This window comes from Neltuma alba, unplaced genomic scaffold, assembly GCF_004799145.2.
Source record: "Neltuma alba isolate B1F8T4 unplaced genomic scaffold, ASM479914v2 tig00013164_pilon, whole genome shotgun sequence".
Taxonomy (NCBI): Eukaryota; Viridiplantae; Streptophyta; class Magnoliopsida; order Fabales; family Fabaceae; genus Neltuma; species Neltuma alba.
This window is the reverse complement of record NW_021637475.1, coordinates 85,286-107,039: the sequence shown is the minus strand read 5'-3', so window position 1 is coordinate 107,039 and position 21,754 is coordinate 85,286. Positions and strand designations below refer to the sequence as shown.

Sequence of the window (21,754 nt, the reverse complement as noted above, 5' to 3'; positions counted from 1 at the left end):
GAAATGTTATATGTATAATAAACACAAAAGAAAATTCTTAACACCAGTATGTTACTGGACACTGATATGATATGACTTCACTTTATTCGGAATTGAGGCCTGATATGACTTTCTTTTCTTTTTTTTAAATTTTTTTGAAGGAAAACTGAACACTATAAATTACCAAGAAACAAAGTAACAAACAGAGCAAGGCCAAAAGTCGGAAAACAAGTAAACAACAAAGGAAAGGAAAGAAAAGCTAAACTACCCTCTCTCATCAACCGCCGCCTCGTGCAAATAGGAAGGTGGGTGTATTTCCTTTTTTTTGAAGATACAAGAGAGACCCAAAAAAACAGACTCACAGAAGGCTACCCTACACTGGTATCCCAATCAAAAGGGAACCTCGACCCATCTGCCGAGAGAACGTGGTACCCAGGAGGCTGCTCAAGAGCTTTCTTGACGTATTCAGATCCCGATCTCTACAAAGCTTCAGCTTCTCTTGCCAACTTCGATTCATCATCTGATGAAATTCCATGATCTCCCCTCTGTTCAGATGCGCATCATTGCATCCTTCGCTGATGAGAGGGATCGCTTCCAAGCAATAATGTAATCACTCTAAAGGATAACTCTCCTTTTCCCCACATCCCGCGCTCTCTTCATTCCCGTCATGCTGGTCCACAATTCAGCAGTGAGGACACTACCTTCATGAAGCCTTCGATTCCATTGTTGTGGTCGTCCCAGAAGATACCCCCCGCACCTCGTTTTGTTACTGCCTTCTGAAAAGGCCCCATCCACCATGAGCTCGATCGACCCATCCTTCTTCTGCCGCAGCTTCCTGATCTCGTTGCAATCTGGGGACGCCCCTCAGCCCTCAGGTTTGTCTGTCTCTACCTCATGCCGGCATTTTGGAGAGTTCGAAGCAACGCCTTTGCATGGTGCGAGAGGTTGTCCATTGTTAAAGTCTCTGATCATTCCTTCTTTTCCACACGAATCAACAAGTAACAGTAAAGAAGTCTGCCCAGGCCCCCTCACTGGTCCCTCTAGTCTTTACAGAGAAAACACCATGGTTCTCTAGTTTCCATCTCACACCCTCGCTTCCGTCTGAGCTTATAGTACGTTCCAACCCCTTCTCGAAGTTCGACCACATGGCTTTAATCCCACTCCAGAACCTCGAGCATTTCTTAGTGTGGTTAATAACACTGGATGAAGATCTTCCCACTTATATATTTGCTCCTTACAACCCGACCCCTGAAAGCATCTTTCCTGTAAGGATGATTTACCCATATATAACTGGTTAATAATATGACTTCCTAAAGCCATGTAATATACAGAAGAAAATTCTTCTTCTTCTTCATCCCTTTTCAAACTCCAATTATCCCTGCCATTAGGTTATCTGTTTCAGTAAGGATGATAAGTTTTCTAACCACGAATGAACTGTATTTACTCGATAAGTGATATCTTCTTCTTTCTGGCAAAAAAAAAAAAAATAAATAAAAGAAAAGAAAGAAAGATGACATCTTCTTTTTACTCGGCTAACACGTGATTTTATTTTTAGAAATCGAATAAGTTCTTAGAGGACGGAAGATAGTATTAAGAACCGGATATATAAAAGAACAATCCATATTTCTATATCTTCGAACTTGTTTAGAATGATTTATAAAAAACATTGTAATGATAATTTATAGACTACGAAATGACTATACAATGAAAGTTTTGTTTTGACTTTAAGCACTTAATAGGCAGATCCAAAGTGTGTATTTGTCTATATATCTACTTATATTTATTAAAACCATTAAAAGCGTGACTTGCTGTTAAGCTGGCAGCTAGTTGTTGTCTTGTTGATACACACCCACATATACGGCCAATTGATAATTAATAATTGTTTGATTGATCATCTTCATCGTACCTCATCGGAGACTGGAGAAGCTGGGCTTCTTAATACCTGCGGCGATTTTCCAAATTCCGCGAAGATCAAAGGTTCTCTTGTCGGGAAATTGAATATAAATTGGGATGAGAAGAAGGACTCTTTGCGGAGGAAACGCTTTTACTTCGACAAAGCCCGTGCCTTTTACTGGGAGCGAGGTTCCTTACCTCGTAAGCCAGGTTCATCTTCTCATGTTTCTAGGGATTTAATGTTCCAACTTTCGCTTTAAAAAGTACCTTTTCCAATTCAATTTCTGTTCTGTTTGGCTGCTGAGAGAAAAATTCTTGAGTGGTGAAGCTGTTTAAATCTTAGTATATTTGGGTGGGAGTCTAAACTGTGAGCTTCCTGGAGTTGGGCAATGTGATTTCATTCTGTTTTGATGCTGCCAATCACTTATCTTGATGCTTTACCTTTTGGCTTACTTATTTGTCTTCCCGGGAATCCAGTGATATGATATATGGGTCTCCCTGGCCCCTATTTTTTATGGTTCTAATTTTAGTTCCTTAATGATTTATGAATTACTTAATTTTAAATGATTCATTTTATAAAATTTTTAAACTTGAAACAGAATGAAGACAATGTAGCTGTGCATAAAGCGTCAATTGAGACTAATCATGATATGGCAAATGTCAGAGAGGGTGTTTCAAAAGGAAATTTAAATAATGACATGGATGAGGGTTCCAACAGAAGTTCTCATGACTATTTAGATGATGACGATATGCGTTGGAATTTTTTGGGCAGAGAAAGCTGTTTCAGTTGTAATGAAGTTGGAGAAGTGTTAGTTTGCGCTGAGAGAGATTGCCCTATTAGTCTCCATGCGAAATGTTTATGCACTGAACCTAAATTTGATGATAAGGGGAACTTCTACTGTCCCTATTGCTGGTACAAACGAGCATGGGCAGAGGCTCAGGAATCCAGGAAAAAGGCCTTTTTAGCAAAGAAAGATTTGTCTAAATTCTTTACTCAAAATGGACTCACGAGTGACAAACTGGCAGAGAATGATGTGGAAGTTAAGACAAGGGGGCCCAAAGATGTCTCTGTTATGGGAAATGGGAGTGGTTTGGATTATCATGGTAGGCCAGGCAATAAGAGTGTTCCCAGTCATCCTTTGAAGACTTTGCAAGATCTTAAAAAACAAGGGGAAAGATTGATGGCTGGTACTGATCAAGATGGGATAGTAGTTGAACATACAGCCAATGCAAATGGTCCGGAAGCTAATATTTATGTTTCTAAACGTTATACAGAAGAAAACGCACCTGTACATACAAATCTGGATCATAAATCTAGTAACAGGGAGGAATTTGATATTCTCAATAATAACATTTCCAAAACACGTGAGACCAGATTTGTTGAAGGACAAGAGGGAGTAAAACTTGAAGATATAAGATATAATAATGAATATGTTTATGCAATGTTTGATGAGGATGTAAAACCTTTGACTGCTTTCCGTTTTGGTGAACCCTCAGATGGACACTTGCCTGATTATGCATTCTCCAAAGGGATGCAAGAAGGTAATGAAGCATATGTAGATATGGGCAGGGTGAAAGATAGAGAAAAGTTAGTCCAGAATAAATTAAATCTTCCTGCAACCGATTGTTCTGCTAGGGGAACTGGTGATTCAGATTTTGAGCCTCTGCCCATGAAGGAGAGTCATGTAAAACAAGGGGGGCAAAGGACAACATATACTCAGGGAGTTTCTTCTGTTAAATCATTGCCGTTGAAGAGTAGAACTGGGAGTAAAAATGCTCGTTGCAAAAATGAAGTTGTTGCCAATTCTGAAACTTCAGGGCTACCTCAGAGGTCTTCTATGCAGTGGTAAGCAGCTCATTTTGGTATATATGTATATAAACATATGTTATAACAGATTTATCTGTTATTCTCAGTTGCAGCCAGAAGCTGGCTTCAGAAACTGGAAAGCGCAAGAGATTAAAATGGACAGTTGAAGAAGAAAATATGCTGAGGGTATGTGTTTCATGAACTATATTTCTTGAACCAGATGAATCATGGATGCTACATGAACTAATTCAGCAGATTTCGGGCTATCCGTGGCAATGTCAAATGGGTTCTGATATAATTTCTAAGCTTTAACCATGAATAATCACTAATGATGTTTTAAGTTTAATGTATAAAACATTCATTCAAGTTCAAATAGAGTGAATTGCATTGTTCTTGAATTTCATAGTTGCACAAGGCTTTCTTGCCTTCGTTCACAGCATCAACTTTGGTTCTCACACTGCAGGAAGGAGTGTTAAAGTTCTCGATGGAACAGCAGAGTATCCCTTGGAAGAAAATTTTAGAATTTGGTTGTCATGTATTCCATAGCAAGCGTAACACTTCCGATCTGAAAGATAAATGGAAACATATGAGGGTATGAACGCCAAGGAATGCAACTTGCTGTCTGTAGATTTCATAGAATTTTTTTTTCCTAGATCAACTAAATAGGCGAGTGTTTCTTTGTTAATTTCTGGGTGACCCTCATGTTTTGTCACTCTTGAAACTATACATATGTATATATTCCCCCCCCCCTCCCGGAACTAGTGGCTTTAAGATCCAAAGAACAAAAAACGGACCGAACTAGCCAATGGTCCAGTTTGGTTTGGATATTGAACCCGAGGAAGTTGAATCAGTGGTGAACTGGTTTGGATGATTATGTTGTTATTTGTCTTATTTTTTCTCATTCAGCTTCTAATATTTCAGTCTCTATAGATTTAAATGCATTTTAATGATGATTTTGGTAATAATGAATTAATTTTAGTTCATAATGAACCATAAAGATCAAAATTCTCAATATTGTTATACTTGTTATTGTTACAATCAAACTATTGTTATATTTCCTTACATTTTGTTATTAGTGATTATTAATATTATTATATTTTGTTATTTTAATTACATTATATTATTTTAATGTGATTGGTTGGATCCCAAGTTGATCCCAGTCCGATCAACTGACGGTTGAACCACTATCTTAAACGGTTTAGTGTTCGGTTCGGTTTTTTTGTTCCTTATTAAGATTACAGCCATCTATATTTGCAAGAGTCATTCCATGATATATTTATTTTTTAAATGCTCAAGAAACTTGTGTTCACTGGGTGACAAGGTTCCTTCTTTTGAGTGTATAATCATAAGATCAAAATTCTCAATATTTTATACTTTGTTATTGTTACAATCAAACTATTGTTATATTTCCTTACATTTTGTTATTAGTGATTATTAATATTATTATATTTTGTTATTTTTAATTACATTATATTATTTTAATGTGATTGGTTGGATCCCAAGTTGATCCCAGTCCGATCAACTGGCGGTTGAACCACTACCTTAAACGGTTTTTAGTGTTCGGTTCGGTTTTTTTGTTCCTTATTAAGATTATAGCCATCTATATTTGCAAGAGTCATTCCATGATATATTTATTTTTTAAATGCTCAAGAAACTTGTGTTCACTGGGTGACAAGGTTCCTTCTTTGAGTGTATAATCATAACAAAGATTAAAAGACATGGATGTCACAGGTGTCAAATATGGCATTTAGTTGTTAGACGCCCTAGATCACTTGTTTGTGAGAATGGTTATCCAAAATTATTTTCACAAAAATATGACCTCAAATCTGTTTTAACTCTTCTTGTCAATCGTATGCATGAATAAGGATAAAATAAAATGAAGGTAAGTAAGAAAAATAACCTCCAATTTTTTTGGCATATATATTGACAATGTCTATTGATATCATTGCCGGAGTAGATCTCATGTGAAATTTTTCAATTTGATATGAGTGGCAATGGCTTTTAATCAACTAGTGGAGGTTGTTACTGAAATATGGTAATCCTCCGATCCTTAATATATAACCTAATTATTGAATTGATTTTGATCCTAAATATAAGACATATTTCTCATATTTATCAGTTTTCTTTAAATTACTCTTATGGAAAAACATGTCATATTTTTTATAATTAACTTATTGAATTGATTTTGATCCTAAATATAAGACATTTTCTCATATTTATCAGTTTCTTTAAATTACTCTTATGGAAAAAAATGTCATATTTTTTATAATTAACTAATTTATCTAATTTTTTTAATTTAATCAAATTAGTTAAATAGATATTATATTAAGGACCAAAGGAGTATCTTTTTTTTTTTTGTTCAAAATGGATGGCATTGTAAAATGAGTCTTACCATAATTTTTTATCGTTATATTAATGATACCGATATCATTAAAAAAATTAAAACGAACATATCCGAAAAAATATAAAATATAAATTTAAAAGTAGTATGATTTAATGTTATGACTTGTTTTCAATTTAATTCATGTATTTTGTTGGTATTCATATTTTTTATGTTTCATTCTACACATCTATTTCATAGCATCTTGCATAATTTATTTTAAATATACTACCTCCAGTTCTAATTATAAAAGCTAGTTGACTAACTTGAGAAAATTAAAGAAATAAGTTAAGTTAGTTATTTGTAATAAGTAGATGTTGTCTTTTCTAAAAATATCCTTGCTAATCAAATTTATTAGCTAGAACTATCATTATTAGAGGAACTATCTTGGAAAAGAATGTATAAATATGAGAGATAAAGTACATTGAGATCTTATAATTAGAATCAAAATAAAAGTTAAATAAAATCTTATATTAAAGACCAGAGGTAGTATTTCAATAGATTTTAAATAAGAAGATAAATATAATTTCTTAAAAATGTTTAAAAATTATTGTCTTCAACGACCGTGACTCAATGGCTGAGTTTAAATTTCTTCGACAAATATTTCGGATTCAGCGCGTAAACAAGGCCGAAGCTTCTTCCTGCTGAACGTGAGAAGGATCGTGCTTTGATCCTCATAATCCAGCGACAGCAACGCCGATTTTTATAGGGGCATAGTTAGGATTTTGCCTGTGACGTTTTCTCAAGCAGCAGCTTCAGGTCTTTTCTATCTCGGCTTGAAGCTCTTATGCTTGTTGATGGAGGACCGATCTTGATATGCCAGTGACTCCTAATTTAACTTATTCTGCCTGCCGCTTATTTTTTTAGCTTTAGCAGAAATTGTCGCAATCCTAAAATGTCTGCCTTCTTCTGGTTGGGTACTGATTTCAGTACTACTATTAATTATTAATTATTTGAGAATTTTCTATGGCAGAGTTGATCTGGTTTGTTTAGAATTGAAGTTTATTTCTAAGTTCATGCAACAAACAATAATACTGCGAACTAACTAATATGTCGATACATCTCGGCGCTGAAGCATTGGCATTAATTTTTATATTTACATTATGTTATAAGTTTTGATTATATTTGACTTTAGTATGCCCTAGATTTGTGATATAGGTGCACGCTTATAGTCCCCCATTTGGTATGATACTGGTACCCGATGGATAACATCTGAAAATCCTACATTCATATTTTTGCTTGTTTCATTTGAGTGCTCCTGCGGCTTTAAATGTCATACTAGCATCAACGATGCGTCCTGAGCTAATCTACTGACTAGAGTTGGTTAGGTTAAAATCGTGGGAATAATTCAATGTGACCGAAAATGCCAGCATACCATCAATTGTTCAGTTCGCATTGCTAGCAAACTGACAAGCCAAGTGCAATGCATTTATCGACTAAGATTGGGTGGATGTATAAGCAAACTGAGTTAAACTTGAAAAATCTCTTAGGAGACTCTTTAGCGAACTGATAAGTTTGATTTTTATTGTTTTATTGATAATGCTTACTAGGGTATAACTTCTTCTACATTATCCTCCAGAGACAAATCGGGAAGGCTGAAGTTACTTGGGTGTTGTCATTGTTAGGCCTCGTTTCTCTTCTGCTTTCTATCACAGTTTACAATATTTTCTTCACCTTATTTTTAGTTAGGTAATTGCATTATAATAGGCTGATTTCCTACAGCCTGTTTGGTATGGCATGGAAGAGGATTCTGTTTCCAATACACAGAAGAAGATATATGTAATGGCTATCTTACTCTTATTGACATTTCTCAACCATGAATACCCCTTTTCATTACTATATTTTAGCCAGGGGTGTTCATCTTCATTCCTTTTTTTCCCTTCTATACCAAACATTTTGCTACCATACAGGCTCTCAATGTAAATAGATATGCATACATAGATATGTATGTATATATGTGTTTGTGCATGCATACAGACACATATATGTAATTTTGTACAAGCTAGATTAATCATAAGTTATAAATAGTATGACTTCTCTCTGTAGTTCACCTGATGTGTATTGCAGCTTGTATTGGGCTCCATGTATCTATTCGTTCTATCTATATTTTTTTCATTTTCATATCTTTTTCCTTCTTTTTTTTAACTTTTTGTCTTCTTATTAAGCTATTATGTTAAATTGATGACATGGATTTTTGTTTTGTCAGATTTGATTTATATCCCGTGAAGGATAAGAAAGATGGAGCCGGAGGTAGTGGAGGCAGAGCTAGTTTTACCATCCTATCTCAGTTTTAAGCGGGTACAAACATATGAGAAATATCCCAAAGGCCAAGCCCGTGGCCGGCACTGGAAACATCTTAAGCAGATTCTTCAAGCTGAGAACTACCAGAATTACTCACCTGATGAACCCAACTGTGAGCTCTTAGAGCCAATGTCCTTTTTCTTTTTTGGAGAGGAAACCTTTTTTTTTCTTTTTTCAATTTCTGTTATACCCAATGTTGTGTATTCTGCTCCATGTACTCTCAATCTTTTTATGTTTTTGTTCTTTTATATAAGTTTTATTTTATTTTATTATTTAGAATTGGAACTGCATAAGAGGTTTTTGGAACGATAACAATTCTATTGTTAGTCAATCTAATGTTAAAATGCTTGTTAAATACGTATTATTTGATCAAGAGTTATTAAGAAAGGCAAGATCTGGTTCTTCAGTTAATTTTCCTTGTATGTGCCAGAGTTTCATACAAATTTTTAAAGCCTGAGCCTGAGACTGTTTCCTAATTTTAATTTTTCGTTCTATTATCCTTTTGAGTGACGATATTGAAGCTTCTATTTTGATCTCTTTGCGGGATTTTCTTGCAGATGTGAATATTGAGTCACCACCTTCTTTTTTATCAATTTGGCTAAATCTCTTATATTATAAGTGATTTATGGTTCTTTAACTTCATTGCTTTGGATTATGGTTATTAGGCTTGTCTGTGATCTCATTAAAACGTGCTTACATGTTCCTCGTTATTATGATGCCCAACTTACAGACAGTTATCCTTGTCACTTTTTATTCACGTCTGTAAGGACATGTTTATTATGCGCGGCCGGCGCTGTTTGTTCATTTATTTTATATCCCACATATTCAAGCTTATACAGCATCATTAGACCTTGTATTGCTGAAGAATTAATTAGTTGAGTTCACTCTGCAGGCACCCTACTATGATCCCAGGACTAAACTACGGTATGCAAATACTGAAGTTTTCAAGACTGTCAGTCGCTTCCTAATGAGTATGTGCAGAGGTACTTAGCCTTGAGGAATGCTGCGGTTGTTCTGAAGTAACCAGGCAACTTTTGAGTACTTTCTCTTCAAAATTTCATGTTTTTCGATCCTTAAAAAGGTTTTGAAATAGGCTAGTTGATGGAACATTGTTCTGAGGGATAACATTGCAGAGAACTACTTATTCATCAATCCGCTTGTAAGAAATGAATATTTGCATATTATTTAATAGCTATTGAACCTGTATGAAAGCATTTGATTGCCTGCTCTTTGGAGACTTCAACAAAAATTAAATCACAAAAAATTACATGTTGCAGACTTCCAGTGTTAATTCTCAGTTGGCCCCTAAATTTCATGTATGTTATAATGTTAAATTGAGCTTTTGATGATAGTTACAGCGAATTTTTATTTGGTCCCTCTACTTCATTCCCCTCTGACTTGGTCCCTGTAGTTACAGATGTTAGGAAAAGATCCTCGCCTATCTTGTCTGTGAAAATGATGTCAATTTTGTGCAAGCATGGCATAAAGGAAGTCCTCTACATTGCTACTCAGACCATGTGGCCTTCCAAGCCAACCAACACACTGCCACCTAGTTACACGTTGCAAGAGAAAGTACAATGACTCCTTCTTATAACCTCTGAAAAACCATAGTGTCTCGCGGAGAAATATTTTAAAATGAAGATGTGTGTCTATTGAGAAGTTCTTATAAATCCAAAAAACATAGAAGTCACTAAAACCATACCTTTATAAATTTATAATACTAAAGACGTCTTTAAAAGGTTATAAGGTGTGACAACCACTATTTCATGAAAGAAGCGTTAATTTAAAGAAACACTAGGTATTGAAAGGATGACATTGTTCATGAAAAAGTTAGTTTTGATTATCTTTGATTATAAAGTTATTTAAAAGGATTATGATGTTAATACATCTCTTTCACCAAAAAGGACAACATAGAATATCGGGCTACTTTCAAACAAATTTAACAAGCTAACAGACTTTTCTTAATATATGTAAGATGATAAGAGGCACATCATATTTAGGATGGGATGAAGTTTCTCACTTTCCTCCTATTTAATTAAGGGTATAAGATGTAAAAGTAAATGGTTCCTTGATTTTGGGAAAGTATCGTCATTTTGGGACACTAAAAATTTTAAGGATGTGTCCTACATTTGGAACAAGGGAGTAGCTATTTCAGGATATTCTAAATTAGAATTGAGTTTATTCGATTGAAGTAAGGAATATTCTTTTCCAAAATTAAAGTGGTCTTCATTATCCTCTTGCTATTTATTGTGCTGCCATTAAAAGACTGCTTGGATTTTTGTTGGTGCGTTGGATTTGTTGTCATGCGAAATCACGATTGATCATCTTTGGTGAAAACCATTATTGCACTGATATTTTCTGTAATAAACTATAATCACCACATCTCCCGAAACTTAATTATGATTTATCATTATACAGAGTAGTATTTACTTGTTTACGAATTTCAGTGTCGTGGCTTTGGGAAAGGCTTGACTTGGACTTCCATTTTGTTTGTACTAGTTTTGATCAATGCGGAAAATGTAGTACGTTTATTGTTTTCTAATCAAAATAATAAGAAAATACTTAGGTCAAGTTTTTTTCCTTATTATAAGCTTTAAATAACTAATATTTTAAAAGTAGGATATAAATATGCAAGTATAATTAGATAACTTGACATTATACTTTCTTAGTCTTAAATGTAATATTTATTTTGTAGTGTAAAATAAGTCTTATACTATCTCTAATCCTTAATATAAGATATTGTTTGATTTTTATTTTGATCCTAAATATAAGATCCCAATTCACTTTGTCTCTCATATTTATGTTTTTTTTTAAGACAGTCCTTCTAATAATAATAGCTCTAACCAATACACATAATTAGTAAGGATATTTTAGGAAAAACAACACATATTTATTACAAATAACTAACTTAACTTTTTTTCTCAATCTCTTTAAATTAGTCAACTAGCTCTTATAATTAGGACCGGAGATAGTGTTTAATATTAGAGGAATGGATATAAGAAACTTGTTAAAAGTATTATTCGATAATTTTTACCCCCTTAACTCATTGCTTATGGCGCTTTGTTTGTGGCCTAGAAGACTTCTCTCGCAATAGTCTCCTCGACTGCTTCTTCTGCCTTGCTAGTTCTTAAGATTCTTCTGAGATTCAAACACAGCAGCGTTAGATACATGCAGTCACAAGCGTCGAAGCCCAACGCATCCCACAGCATTCAAATCCGTGCTCCTTCTGCATCCTCGCTAGCCATTAATCCATGCTTATTTTCTTCTTCCTGTCTTATCTTTGACTTGCCATTCTTATATTCAATTTCAATCTTTCTTCGTTCTCCCTTGATTTGTTGTTCATGTGCTGAATAAGTTACACCGAAATCCATCGTCCTGTAATTGCTCTCTTTGGTTTTTTTTTTTTTGAATGAATGGGGTGCTATAATTCCAAATTCTTAAAAATAAATTAATGCAGTCCTGATCTACGGTTGTGCTCAGCTCGAGTCAGACGACCAGGCGACGGGAACTTTTCATAGCCCGTTCCTACTTTCAGAACAGACCACAAAGCTAGGTAAGCCCTATCGACGCTGATATCGAGATGACAGTATTACAGTGGCATTGTTGCCTTCCCACTATTACAGAAATTCTCATTGTCCCCACTAACTCTCATCATCACAACCATCTTTCAAAGGACAAAACGATTTACACGTTTGAGTTCCAATTCCATCGGTTGTGGCATGGAACCATGGTCCATCGATTTTGGTAGGAGTGAGTTCTATAGAGAATCGTATTCTTGGCTACTAAGAGTGTGTTTGAATTAACAGTGAAAAAGTTTTTTTTTTTACTCTGACTTTTACAAAGGTCAGATTAGATAAAAGTCAGATAGTATAATGTGATTTATGTTTGAATTGACTTTTATAAAAATGTCAGTTTGAAAAGCTGAAATTTGTTTAGATAATTAATAAAAAATAAGTTTAGATGTAAAATGAGTAAAAAAGATATGAACATTATTAAATAATAATGTGATAATTTTAAGAAAAATATTAAAATTATAACGGTAAAGGTGTAGTTTTAGTCCTAATCTTATTTTTCAAGTGCACTCAACATTTTTATATTTTTAGTGGTATAATTTTACTCATGATCATTTTTTGTGTGTATAATTTTACCTATGAATTTTTGTTTAATGCAATTTTGCCTGTGATTTTTTTTTTCTAGCATTTGGTAACCTATTCTCATGGTCTTATTTTAAAAGTTATCTATTCTCATGGTCTTATTTTCTCTCTGCATAGTGGGTGATGTGAAATGGTAAAAGCAATAAATTTTAGCTTTTGAGATACTGCGACTTTTGCATCATAAACTCATTTTGATGTATCGTGAATCCAAACATTAATTTAAGCCTTATCGTGCTTTTTTTCTCCTTCAACGTGTGATACCACCTCCAGAACGCTTTACCAAACACACCCTAAATACACCAAGTACATGGTTTTAGTTAGGGGTGCACATGGGCAGGGCTGGGCAGGACAGGACCCCTGCCCGATGCCCGGCCCGAGATATGAACGGGCTGCATTTTGCAGCCCGCTGCCCGGCCCTGCCCATAGAAGCCCTAACCATTTTGGGCTAGGCGTGGGCGGGCTGGGCAGGGCGGGCTTCGTTGCCCAAATAGTGATAACCTGCCAATATCACATGTAAAAAAACTTTCGTCCATAACTAAAAATTACATTTCATAATTTTACATTTTCGCACATTGAAATTATCCAGAAATAATTTAAAACAAGTCTTAGCAAATATCTAAATAAATAATATTTATAATCCATTTAGAACAAAACAACTCTCAAGATTGTAATTAAAGCCTTGAAATTCAAACGGTTTGCGTCAATCTCCATACAGTTGAGAAAAGAATAAAGCATTTAAAAAAAATTGAAGAGGGGTTGAAGCACATTGAGATATTCCATTGAGGGTTGGAAATGGCAATGTAATAGAAGCTTGATTATCCATTCAAGTGGCAAAAATTAAATGTTACCTAAAGGATTGTAAAAAGATATTAAAACTAAAGCAATGGGTTAAAAGGAATAATATAGACCATATAAAAATATGGTGAAATAATTGTAAAAAGATAAATAAAAAATCTTAAAATCTTATAATAATTTAATATAACCACTTTTAACATGCAAACACTTATTATGTGATACAATGCAGTTAGTAGTCCTTACAACTAAAAGACTTCTTTCCATCATATGATTTGTTCATAAAAAATTAATACAAAATAACTAAATATAAATTAAATAAAAAATAAAACATATAATTCATATAATCGAACCCTAATTTTCTTTCTCTGCTCCTACCCCAATCTTGTTTTCTATCTTGTATAAATATTCAAAATTGTTGATTTATACAAATATGTAATGTATGAACTCCATTCTCTAACGAAGAAAGTTGTTAATGGCATATAAGGGAAGACGGGCTTATAAATAACCAACATTACAACAGCAACACACAATAGGATGTACTCAATAAAGCTCATGAAGAACAAGTTAAAAGCAAGATACTATTGCTTTTTTAGAAAAATTAGATCCCTAAGATGGAAAACTAACAGACATGTAACAATAATAAATTAAATTGCAAAGAGGAGGGAATAACTTTTTTTTGGGTAAAGAAATGTAATATATTAATATTATTTTATAAATTATAATATATATATAAATATAATCTGGGCAGGGCCAAATGGGCAGGGCAGCATGTCCTGCCCGATGCCCAGCCCTGCCCATGAAATGCCCAACCCAAAGATGCCCATTCTTTTTCGGGCTCCTTTTTTTCGGGCTGGGCAGGACAATTTTTCTTCGGGCTTGGGCGGGCTTAGTGGGCATTTGGGCTTCATGCACACCCCTAGTTTTAGTTCTATTTCCACTTCCCTTACCAAATGGGGCATTAGAGTGCAGATTGGACATATCTTATTCCGAATTTGCCTTCATTTTGAAAAGAAGGCTTTTATACTTTTACGAGACATGACTTTTCTTGTAAATTTATTTTGTAAAATCACTTAAAATGAAATAAACCAAACAAGCAACAATTTTGTTTTCATGCACAATTTTTTTCATGATTTTGTATTCCAACTGAAAGGATCTAAATAACAGAGTTTACCGGTCGCCTTCTAAGGAGATGCATTAGGATTATTTTCTTTTATAAGTGGATGGTATACTTAATTTTTTTTTTGGACTCAGGATGGTATACTTAATTTAAACCAACAAAAAAAAGTCTATTCCTATTCCCAAAACAATCTCAACATGGGTGAACAAACTACCGAAGTCCACGCCTAGACTTTATCCTCCCTTTTTTTCACCAGCAAGCCACAGCTCGCCTTCCCAATTTTTAAGGGTCTTCCTTCGAAAAGTGTAGCTACCCAACTCATCTTCTTTCTTTGTTTTTGGTTCAAAAAGCTGAATTCAAACTCACGGCAATTTCGAATTTTTTAATGAAATTATTGCCAGTTTGAGAATGAGAAATTATTAAAGCCGTTAGTTTTTAACAACCCTATAAAATAAAAAAAATTATAATAGTTTATTCTATTCACAAGTTATAAACTAACCTTTTAAATCCTAAATTTCAGGTAAACATGTGAGAGTTAAATTGCTTTCATAATCTTACATTTTATAGATTATGTTACATTGCTACATTTAGTTATAAATTTGATTTGATACTGATTTTTTATAATATAATTAAAAATGAAAAAAATGTTAATTTGATAGTGAAATTGAAAATTCAATTCTAGAATTTAGAGTTAATAATTGAGAGAAGAAAAGCATGTGCACAGGAATAAGACTTTTTGGCGTTCCAATGTCTCCTTCGCTATGATTTAAAGGTTATGATTTGAAGGCAAAGTCACATTCTCAACGGTGCAGCTCTGTCCACATTTTGTGCTCCCATACCCAATCATTTACTTAATATATTTATTTAAGGGATATTGCTTTTACTATTATTTTGGTGTTTCTTTATATCTAAGTTTATTTGTTTAATAAAACCTTTAATAAAAGCATTAGCATAGGTTTATAACCAAATAGTTGGAAAGAGATTTGGAATTAAACTGATGCTTCGAGTTTAAGAAATTTCTGCACATTCTTTTAGAGCATAATCTAATCTAATATTAATGCCCTTTATTTGATGTTTAGAAGAAAAAAATCAAATACTAAATCTTTTATATATAGATATATGTGCGTACTTTTTGGCCAAAATATATATTTGATATGCTTGATTTTAATAAAATGAATACAAGTGGATTTTAAAAGTCACGATACTATTAACTGAAGTTAGTTGATGGCTAGATTATAGGATTAACAAAATATACACTTGTCATGATATGATTGAAACAAGTAGTTTAAATTTATAAAATTAAGTATATAGATTTTCTCTTATCCTATATATGGATGAGAAGAAAATTAAGGAGGACAGAATATTAAGAGAGAAAAAAAACTCTTTAATATTAATATTTTCTTTCTTATTTTTTTATTTTCTCTCCATCCAAATATAACTTTAATTTTTAATGTTGACGTAATTAATTAAGTTAAATTGATATTGTAGTTATGGCATAAAACTTCTTTCGTTTTCATACCTTTTTTTTTTTATAAACTTATTTTTTTAACACCTTTAAATGTAATTATAGATTGCCAATCAATAAATTATTTGTGAAATTTAAATACCTGTATAAATTATGGATTATGCTCTTGAAGTAGATTAACCTTTGTGAGTCATAGGACTTCGTCCATCTAAAAGGAAAATTATTCAACTGTCTTTTATTTAAAAAAGAAAATTATCAAAATCTGATCTTTAATTAAAGAACACAATTAACATAATAACACTTTCTATTTTTACGGATTGTGGTTAGAAATTTTAGGGATTATGGTTGGGTTGGTAGGATAGTTTCACATAAAAAATTGATTAAGTTATTCAAAATTTTTTAATCTTATTAAAAATTAAAATTTTTATACATTACGAAATCTATGATATTTAATAGGCCTATTAAAGTGTTTATATGGGGATGGTTTATTATATGCAAAATGAATTTTATGTTTTAAATGTTTATATTTATTTTAAACATTATTTTATAATACATACTAATTATAATCATAAATATTATTTATTTAAATATAATTTTAATGTGACCAAGACTAGTTCCTGCTCCGCATTATAATCAACAAATTCTCACTCATCCGCCTTTCCATATGAAATTCCGTTTGAAATGTAAATTATTAGATTAATTTACTCTAAATATTAATTAAAACATTTTTTTATTTTTCCAACAAAAAAATTAAAATATTAAAGAAAGAATGAACGGTGCCCTTTATTTGATATGCTTGATTTTAATAAAATGAATACAAGTGGATTTTAAAAGTCACGATACTATTAACTGAAGTTAGTTGATGGCTAGATTATAGGATTAACAAAATATACACTTGTCATGATATGATTGAAACAAGTAGTTTAAATTTATAAAATTAAGTATATAGATTTTCTCTTATCCTATATGGATGAGAAGAAAATTAAGGAGGACAGAATATTAAGAGAAAAAAAACTTCTTAATATGAATATTTTCTTTCTTATTTTTCCCTTCATCCAAATACAACTTTAATGTTTAATATTGACGTGGTTAATTGAGTTAAATTGATATCGTAGTTATGGAATTATTCAAATGTGTTTTATTTAAGAAAGAAAATTATCAAAGTCTGATCTTTAATTAAAGAACAAAATTCAAAGTCTGATCTTTAATCAAAAAACAAAATTAATATTAGAAAACTTTCTATTTTTACGGATTGTGATTAGAAATTTTAGGAATCATGTTTAGTTTGGTAGGATAGTTTCACATAAAAAATTGATTAAATTATTCAAATTTTTTTAATCTTATTAAAAATTAAAATTTTTATACATTACCAAATCTATCATATTTAATCTAACAGAGTGTTTTTATGAGGATGGTTTGTTATATACAAACTGAATTTTCTGTTTTGAATATTTATATTTATTTTGAACATTATTTTATATAACACATACTAATTATAATCATAAATATTATTTATTTTCTAATATAATTTTAATGTGATCAATACATTTAAATCTTTTCAAATAGTAAGACTAAGACTTGTTCCTGCTCCGCATTTAATCAACAAATTCTCACTCATCCGCATTTCATTATGAAATTCAGTTTGAAATGTAACATTAATTTACTCTAAATAATAATTAAAACATATTTTTTTAATTTTCCAACGAAAAAATTAAAATACTAAAGAAAGAATGAACGGTGCAAAACGATTTCAACCTTCAAATAACCAAAATCACTTCACAGGTATTTTCACGTGACCCCACCCGCAATTTGCAACGCTCTTCCCGAACCTCAAACGGCGTCCACTTGGTTTTCCTTGCAGAATTTCAGATCTGCCTCGCCATCTCTTCTCTGTCGTTTTGCAAATTTCTCCATAAAAAACAACAAAAATTATAAAATGCAGGCCAAAACAATATCGGCCATCTCCATCACATAAATTAGTCCTATAAATATTCATAATTATTTGGAGGAAATCTCGCATTCCATTTTCTATTACTATTATTCTGACCACAATCTCAGTAATATCTCCTAGAGTACAGAACACCACACAGCAGCGCTTAATGCAATGGCGTCTACTGCTGCTATCGGTGTTCTGAAAGCTCCATCATCATCTGTTTCTTCTTCTTCTTCTTCATTATCTAGTGGGTCTGGCAAGAAAGCCATTTCTAGGAGTCTGTGTTTCTCGGCTTCACAGCTTTGTGGAGATAAGATCGCCGCAGTTTCAGTGGGAGGCGGCGGCTCTGGCTGCCGCAAGCCGGTGATTGTATCTCCCAGGGCTGTTTCTGATTCTAAGAACTCCCAGACATGTCTTGACCCGGATGCTAGCCGTGTGAGTTTTGCGTCTCTGTTTTTAACATGGGCTTGTTCAAATTAATTTTCTTTCGCTCAAATGAGCAGTAAAATGCTCTTTTTATGTTAGTTTCTCGCGGCATGTGACTAATGAGTGTCAAATTGGACTTTTTATTCTTATAGCATTATCTGATCGCCATGCTGATTTAATGGGATTTCATGCTAAATTACTGGAAATAATAAGAGTGATTTTTCCTTTGGTTTCTTCAGAATTCTGAATGAGACCATGACGATTCTTCTTCTTATAGCCAAATAATAGATTGCATTGATATTAAGCATGTGTTTTTGGGCCCTGCAATTGAATTTCATGAGAACCGGCTTCGACTGAATTGCTGTATATGTTTTTATCATAATATTCAGAGTGTACTCGGCATCATACTTGGAGGTGGTGCTGGAACTCGTCTTTACCCATTGACTAAGAAGAGGGCAAAACCAGCCGTTCCTCTTGGAGCAAACTACAGGCTGATTGATATCCCTGTAAGCAACTGCCTAAATAGCAATATATCCAAGATCTATGTTCTCACACAATTCAATTCTGCATCCCTCAATCGTCACCTTTCCCGTGCATATGCAAGCAACATGGGTGGCTACAAAAATGAGGGTTTCGTTGAGGTTCTTGCTGCTCAGCAAAGTCCAGAAAACCCAAATTGGTTCCAGGTAATATAACCATCTTAGCCCTAAACGTGTTATTGTCGATCCTCAACAATCTTAATCTTTTCAAATGTAAAAATCTAGCAATTACTGTTCATCTTAATTTGTTGAAATTTTTAATGGCCTTCATCATGATTGCTGTAAGTGAATTTTGATCAACTTCGATTTCATCATTGTAGGGCACTGCAGACGCTGTTAGGCAATATTTATGGCTATTTGAGGAGCACAATGTGTTGGAATTCTTAGTTCTGGCTGGTGACCATTTGTACCGAATGGACTATGAGAAATTTATTCAAGCACACCGAGAAACTGATGCTGATATTACTGTGGCTGCATTGCCGATGGATGAAAAGCGTGCCACTGCATTTGGTCTGATGAAGATCGATGAAGAAGGACGTATTATTGAATTTGCTGAAAAGCCAAAAGGAGAACAACTGAAAGCTATGAAGGTAAACCCCGTAAAATGTGCCTTTCATGTTACTTAACCTGGTAAGTTAATTATTCAATTGATCAATGTTTGTGTCAATTTTTTCTCTACCAGGTTGATACTACTATTCTGGGTCTTGATGATGAGAGAGCGAAAGAAATGCCTTTTATTGCTAGCATGGGTATATATGTTGTCAGCAAACATGTGATGCTAGATCTTCTCAGAGACAAATTTCCTGGTGCAAATGACTTTGGAAGTGAAGTCATTCCCGGCGCAACTTCTATTGGAATGAGAGTACGGCTTCATTTCAATTTTGATTCATAAGAAAATTCCTCCTTTTTATTTATATTGATCATTGAGCTAATACCTGCTTGCACTACTTGTGCTTAGAGAAATTTCACAAATGAGTATAAATGTTAATCTATTTAACTGTTTTCTATGTTATGGTTTTCAATAGTTAAAAATAATTTTTCATCAAAACTGCTTCAAAATTTCACTGAAACTTCGTTGTTAGAGTTACTGGCTGTGATTTGCTGGAGGTTTAAACATTTGATTTGTAGAATCTTGCCATCATGGCTCTAATCCCTACTCTCTAAAGGCTTGATGTTACCTTTTTGAATTTTCACAGGTTCAAGCTTACTTATACGATGGCTATTGGGAAGACATCGGTACAATTGAGGCTTTCTACAATGCAAATCTTGGCATCACTAAAAAGCCAGTGCCAGACTTCAGGTGACTGATGATGACTATTTGATATAACCTTCCTATTGTCAATATGCTTTAATGGTGATAGTTAAATGTCTGCAATTTTGGGATATCCATTGCAGTTTCTATGACCGTTCAGCGCCAATCTACACCCAACCTCGATATTTGCCTCCATCTAAGATGCTTAATGCTGATGTCACCGATAGTGTTATTGGTGAAGGTTGTGTAATTAAGGTATGATTATTTGAACATTGACAGGATCCCAATCAAATGTAGAGGAGGCTAACTTTCTTTTTCATAATCTATTGTGCAGAACTGCAAAATTCACCATTCTGTGGTTGGGCTTAGATCTTGCATATCAGAGGGAGCAATCATAGAAGACTCACTTTTGATGGGGGCTGATTATTATGAGGTGCGATTATTTTAACTAAGGTCACTTGCACCTGTACAATCACAATGTAACCGATCCAAGTGATTGAGATCAGGTTACATTAAGTGAACTTGGACAATCAATACTAACTGCGATTCTCTTTTCTGATTGCCTTCTTCCAGACTGATGCTGATAGGAGGTTCCTGGCTGCCAGAGGCAGTGTTCCAATTGGTATTGGAAAAAATTCTCATATCAAAAGGGCAATAATTGACAAGAATGCTCGTGTTGGAGAAAACGTTAAGGTAATTATACCATAAACTAATTTCTTCTCCCTCCTATCTGACATTCTTACTTGCCATTTCTTGTCCACCTTCTCATTCTTAATCTTGCGTGTTTGGGCTTCCTGGGGTGAGGCGTGAGGGGATGAAGTTTTTTAAATGAAATCAGCTTCTTCTTTTTAATTTTCATTTTAGAACTGAATGATAACTTTAATGAAATATGAGACAGTGGCTTTCCAGCACAAAAAGGAGTGTATGCACTGCTTCCATGGAACATATATGTATGCTTTTCTGATGGAAAGTAATCTAACTTGGTTTTATTTCTCAGATCCTCAATGCCGACAATGTTCAAGAAGCTGCAAGGGAAACTGATGGCTATTTCATAAAAAGCGGCATTGTTACAGTGATCAAGGATGCATTGATTCCCGGTGGAACTGTCATCTAAGGAGCTCTGCATGGTTTCCATATCCTGAAGATGGAGATGGAGCACTTTTTCACGGCACAAGGTTTAATAGAGGTCCTGCTTCCACGTTGGAGATATGCTTTGGGGCTAATGATGTATATTTTTGGCTAGGAGCTTGTAAGTAATAGAGGAAAAGACCTGCCCTCTGAGTAGTTGCTATGTAATGCTCTTTATTCGTTTAAATTAAATAAAAGCTTTTAAGCTGTTATGGACTGCATGGTCTATAGCATGTTTAAAATGGGAATAAAGCCTCAAAAGTGAGGAAAGAAACATCTCATCTAAACAGTTATTAATTGATTTCTGGGCTATGCTAAATAAAAATTAGATTCTTTGTGTGCGTATTCAAAGAGAGAAAGGCAAGAAAGCAAGATCAGGTATTGAACTTACTCATCCTCTTATTACTTATATTATTTTTCTTCGATTTCTTCTTTATAATATGTGGTCAATTTGTCATTGTAAAGGATTTGGGTTTAAGGCAAACTAGACACATGGTGCATTACATGGAGTTTGAGATAAGTCAATATTATTCATGACTTGTTCCAAATATGTGGAAAGAAATAGCTAAGCTAAACGTAAGTTCG

At 33.6% G+C, this 21,754-nt stretch overlaps 2 protein-coding genes and 1 long non-coding RNA gene across 5 annotated transcripts; all 3 read left to right on the top strand.

Moving 5' to 3' along the window:
• Window positions 1-1,712: 1,712 nt before the first annotated feature.
• On the top strand, window positions 1,713-4,428 carry LOC114734957 (uncharacterized). Of its 3 annotated transcripts, none has more exons than XM_028922605.1 (4): window positions 1,713-2,082; window positions 2,472-3,718; window positions 3,793-3,865; window positions 4,086-4,428. In XM_028922605.1, the coding sequence occupies exons 1-4, from the start codon at window positions 1,990-1,992 to the stop codon at window positions 4,275-4,277; spliced, it is 1,605 nt and encodes a 534-aa protein (XP_028778438.1). In that variant the 5' UTR covers window positions 1,713-1,989; the 3' UTR covers window positions 4,278-4,428. The 3 variants fall into 3 exon arrangements, with proteins under 3 accessions (XP_028778438.1, XP_028778439.1, XP_028778437.1); XM_028922606.1 differs by having other exon boundaries at window positions 3,787-3,865; window positions 4,143-4,428; XM_028922604.1 differs by having other exon boundaries at window positions 3,787-3,865.
• Window positions 4,429-6,676: 2,248 nt separating this feature from the next.
• On the top strand, window positions 6,677-8,946 carry LOC114734960 (uncharacterized). The gene is made up of 3 exons (XR_003739225.1): window positions 6,677-6,818; window positions 8,288-8,472; window positions 8,918-8,946. It is a non-coding gene; the product is annotated as an uncharacterized LOC114734960 (long non-coding RNA).
• Window positions 8,947-17,937: 8,991 nt separating this feature from the next.
• LOC114734963 (glucose-1-phosphate adenylyltransferase small subunit 2, chloroplastic) lies at window positions 17,938-21,494 on the top strand. Its single transcript, XM_028922612.1, has 9 exons — window positions 17,938-18,259; window positions 18,640-18,936; window positions 19,110-19,379; window positions 19,472-19,651; window positions 19,986-20,089; window positions 20,185-20,296; window positions 20,376-20,474; window positions 20,615-20,734; window positions 21,039-21,494. Exons 1-9 carry the CDS (start codon window positions 17,996-17,998, stop codon window positions 21,153-21,155), a joined length of 1,563 nt encoding a protein of 520 aa, XP_028778445.1. The 5' UTR covers window positions 17,938-17,995; the 3' UTR covers window positions 21,156-21,494.
• The last annotated feature ends 260 nt before the right edge of the window (window positions 21,495-21,754 follow it).

Bases quoted from the DNA above. Each gene is read 5' to 3' on its own strand.
- LOC114734957 (XM_028922604.1), top strand. From the start codon at position 1,990: ATGAGAAGAAGGACTCTTTGCGGAGGAAACGCTTTTACTTCGACAAAG. The intron at 2,083-2,471 runs GTTCATCTTCTC...AACTTGAAACAG, and splicing joins TTCCTTACCTCGTAAGCCAG to AATGAAGACAATGTAGCTGT. The intron at 3,866-4,085 runs GTATGTGTTTCA...TGAATTTCATAG, and splicing joins AAGAAGAAAATATGCTGAGG to TTGCACAAGGCTTTCTTGCC.
- LOC114734963 (XM_028922612.1), top strand. From the start codon at position 17,996: ATGGCGTCTACTGCTGCTATCGGTGTTCTGAAAGCTCCATCATCATCT. The intron at 19,380-19,471 runs GTAAACCCCGTA...TTTCTCTACCAG, and splicing joins AACAACTGAAAGCTATGAAG to GTTGATACTACTATTCTGGG. The intron at 19,652-19,985 runs GTACGGCTTCAT...GAATTTTCACAG, and splicing joins CAACTTCTATTGGAATGAGA to GTTCAAGCTTACTTATACGA.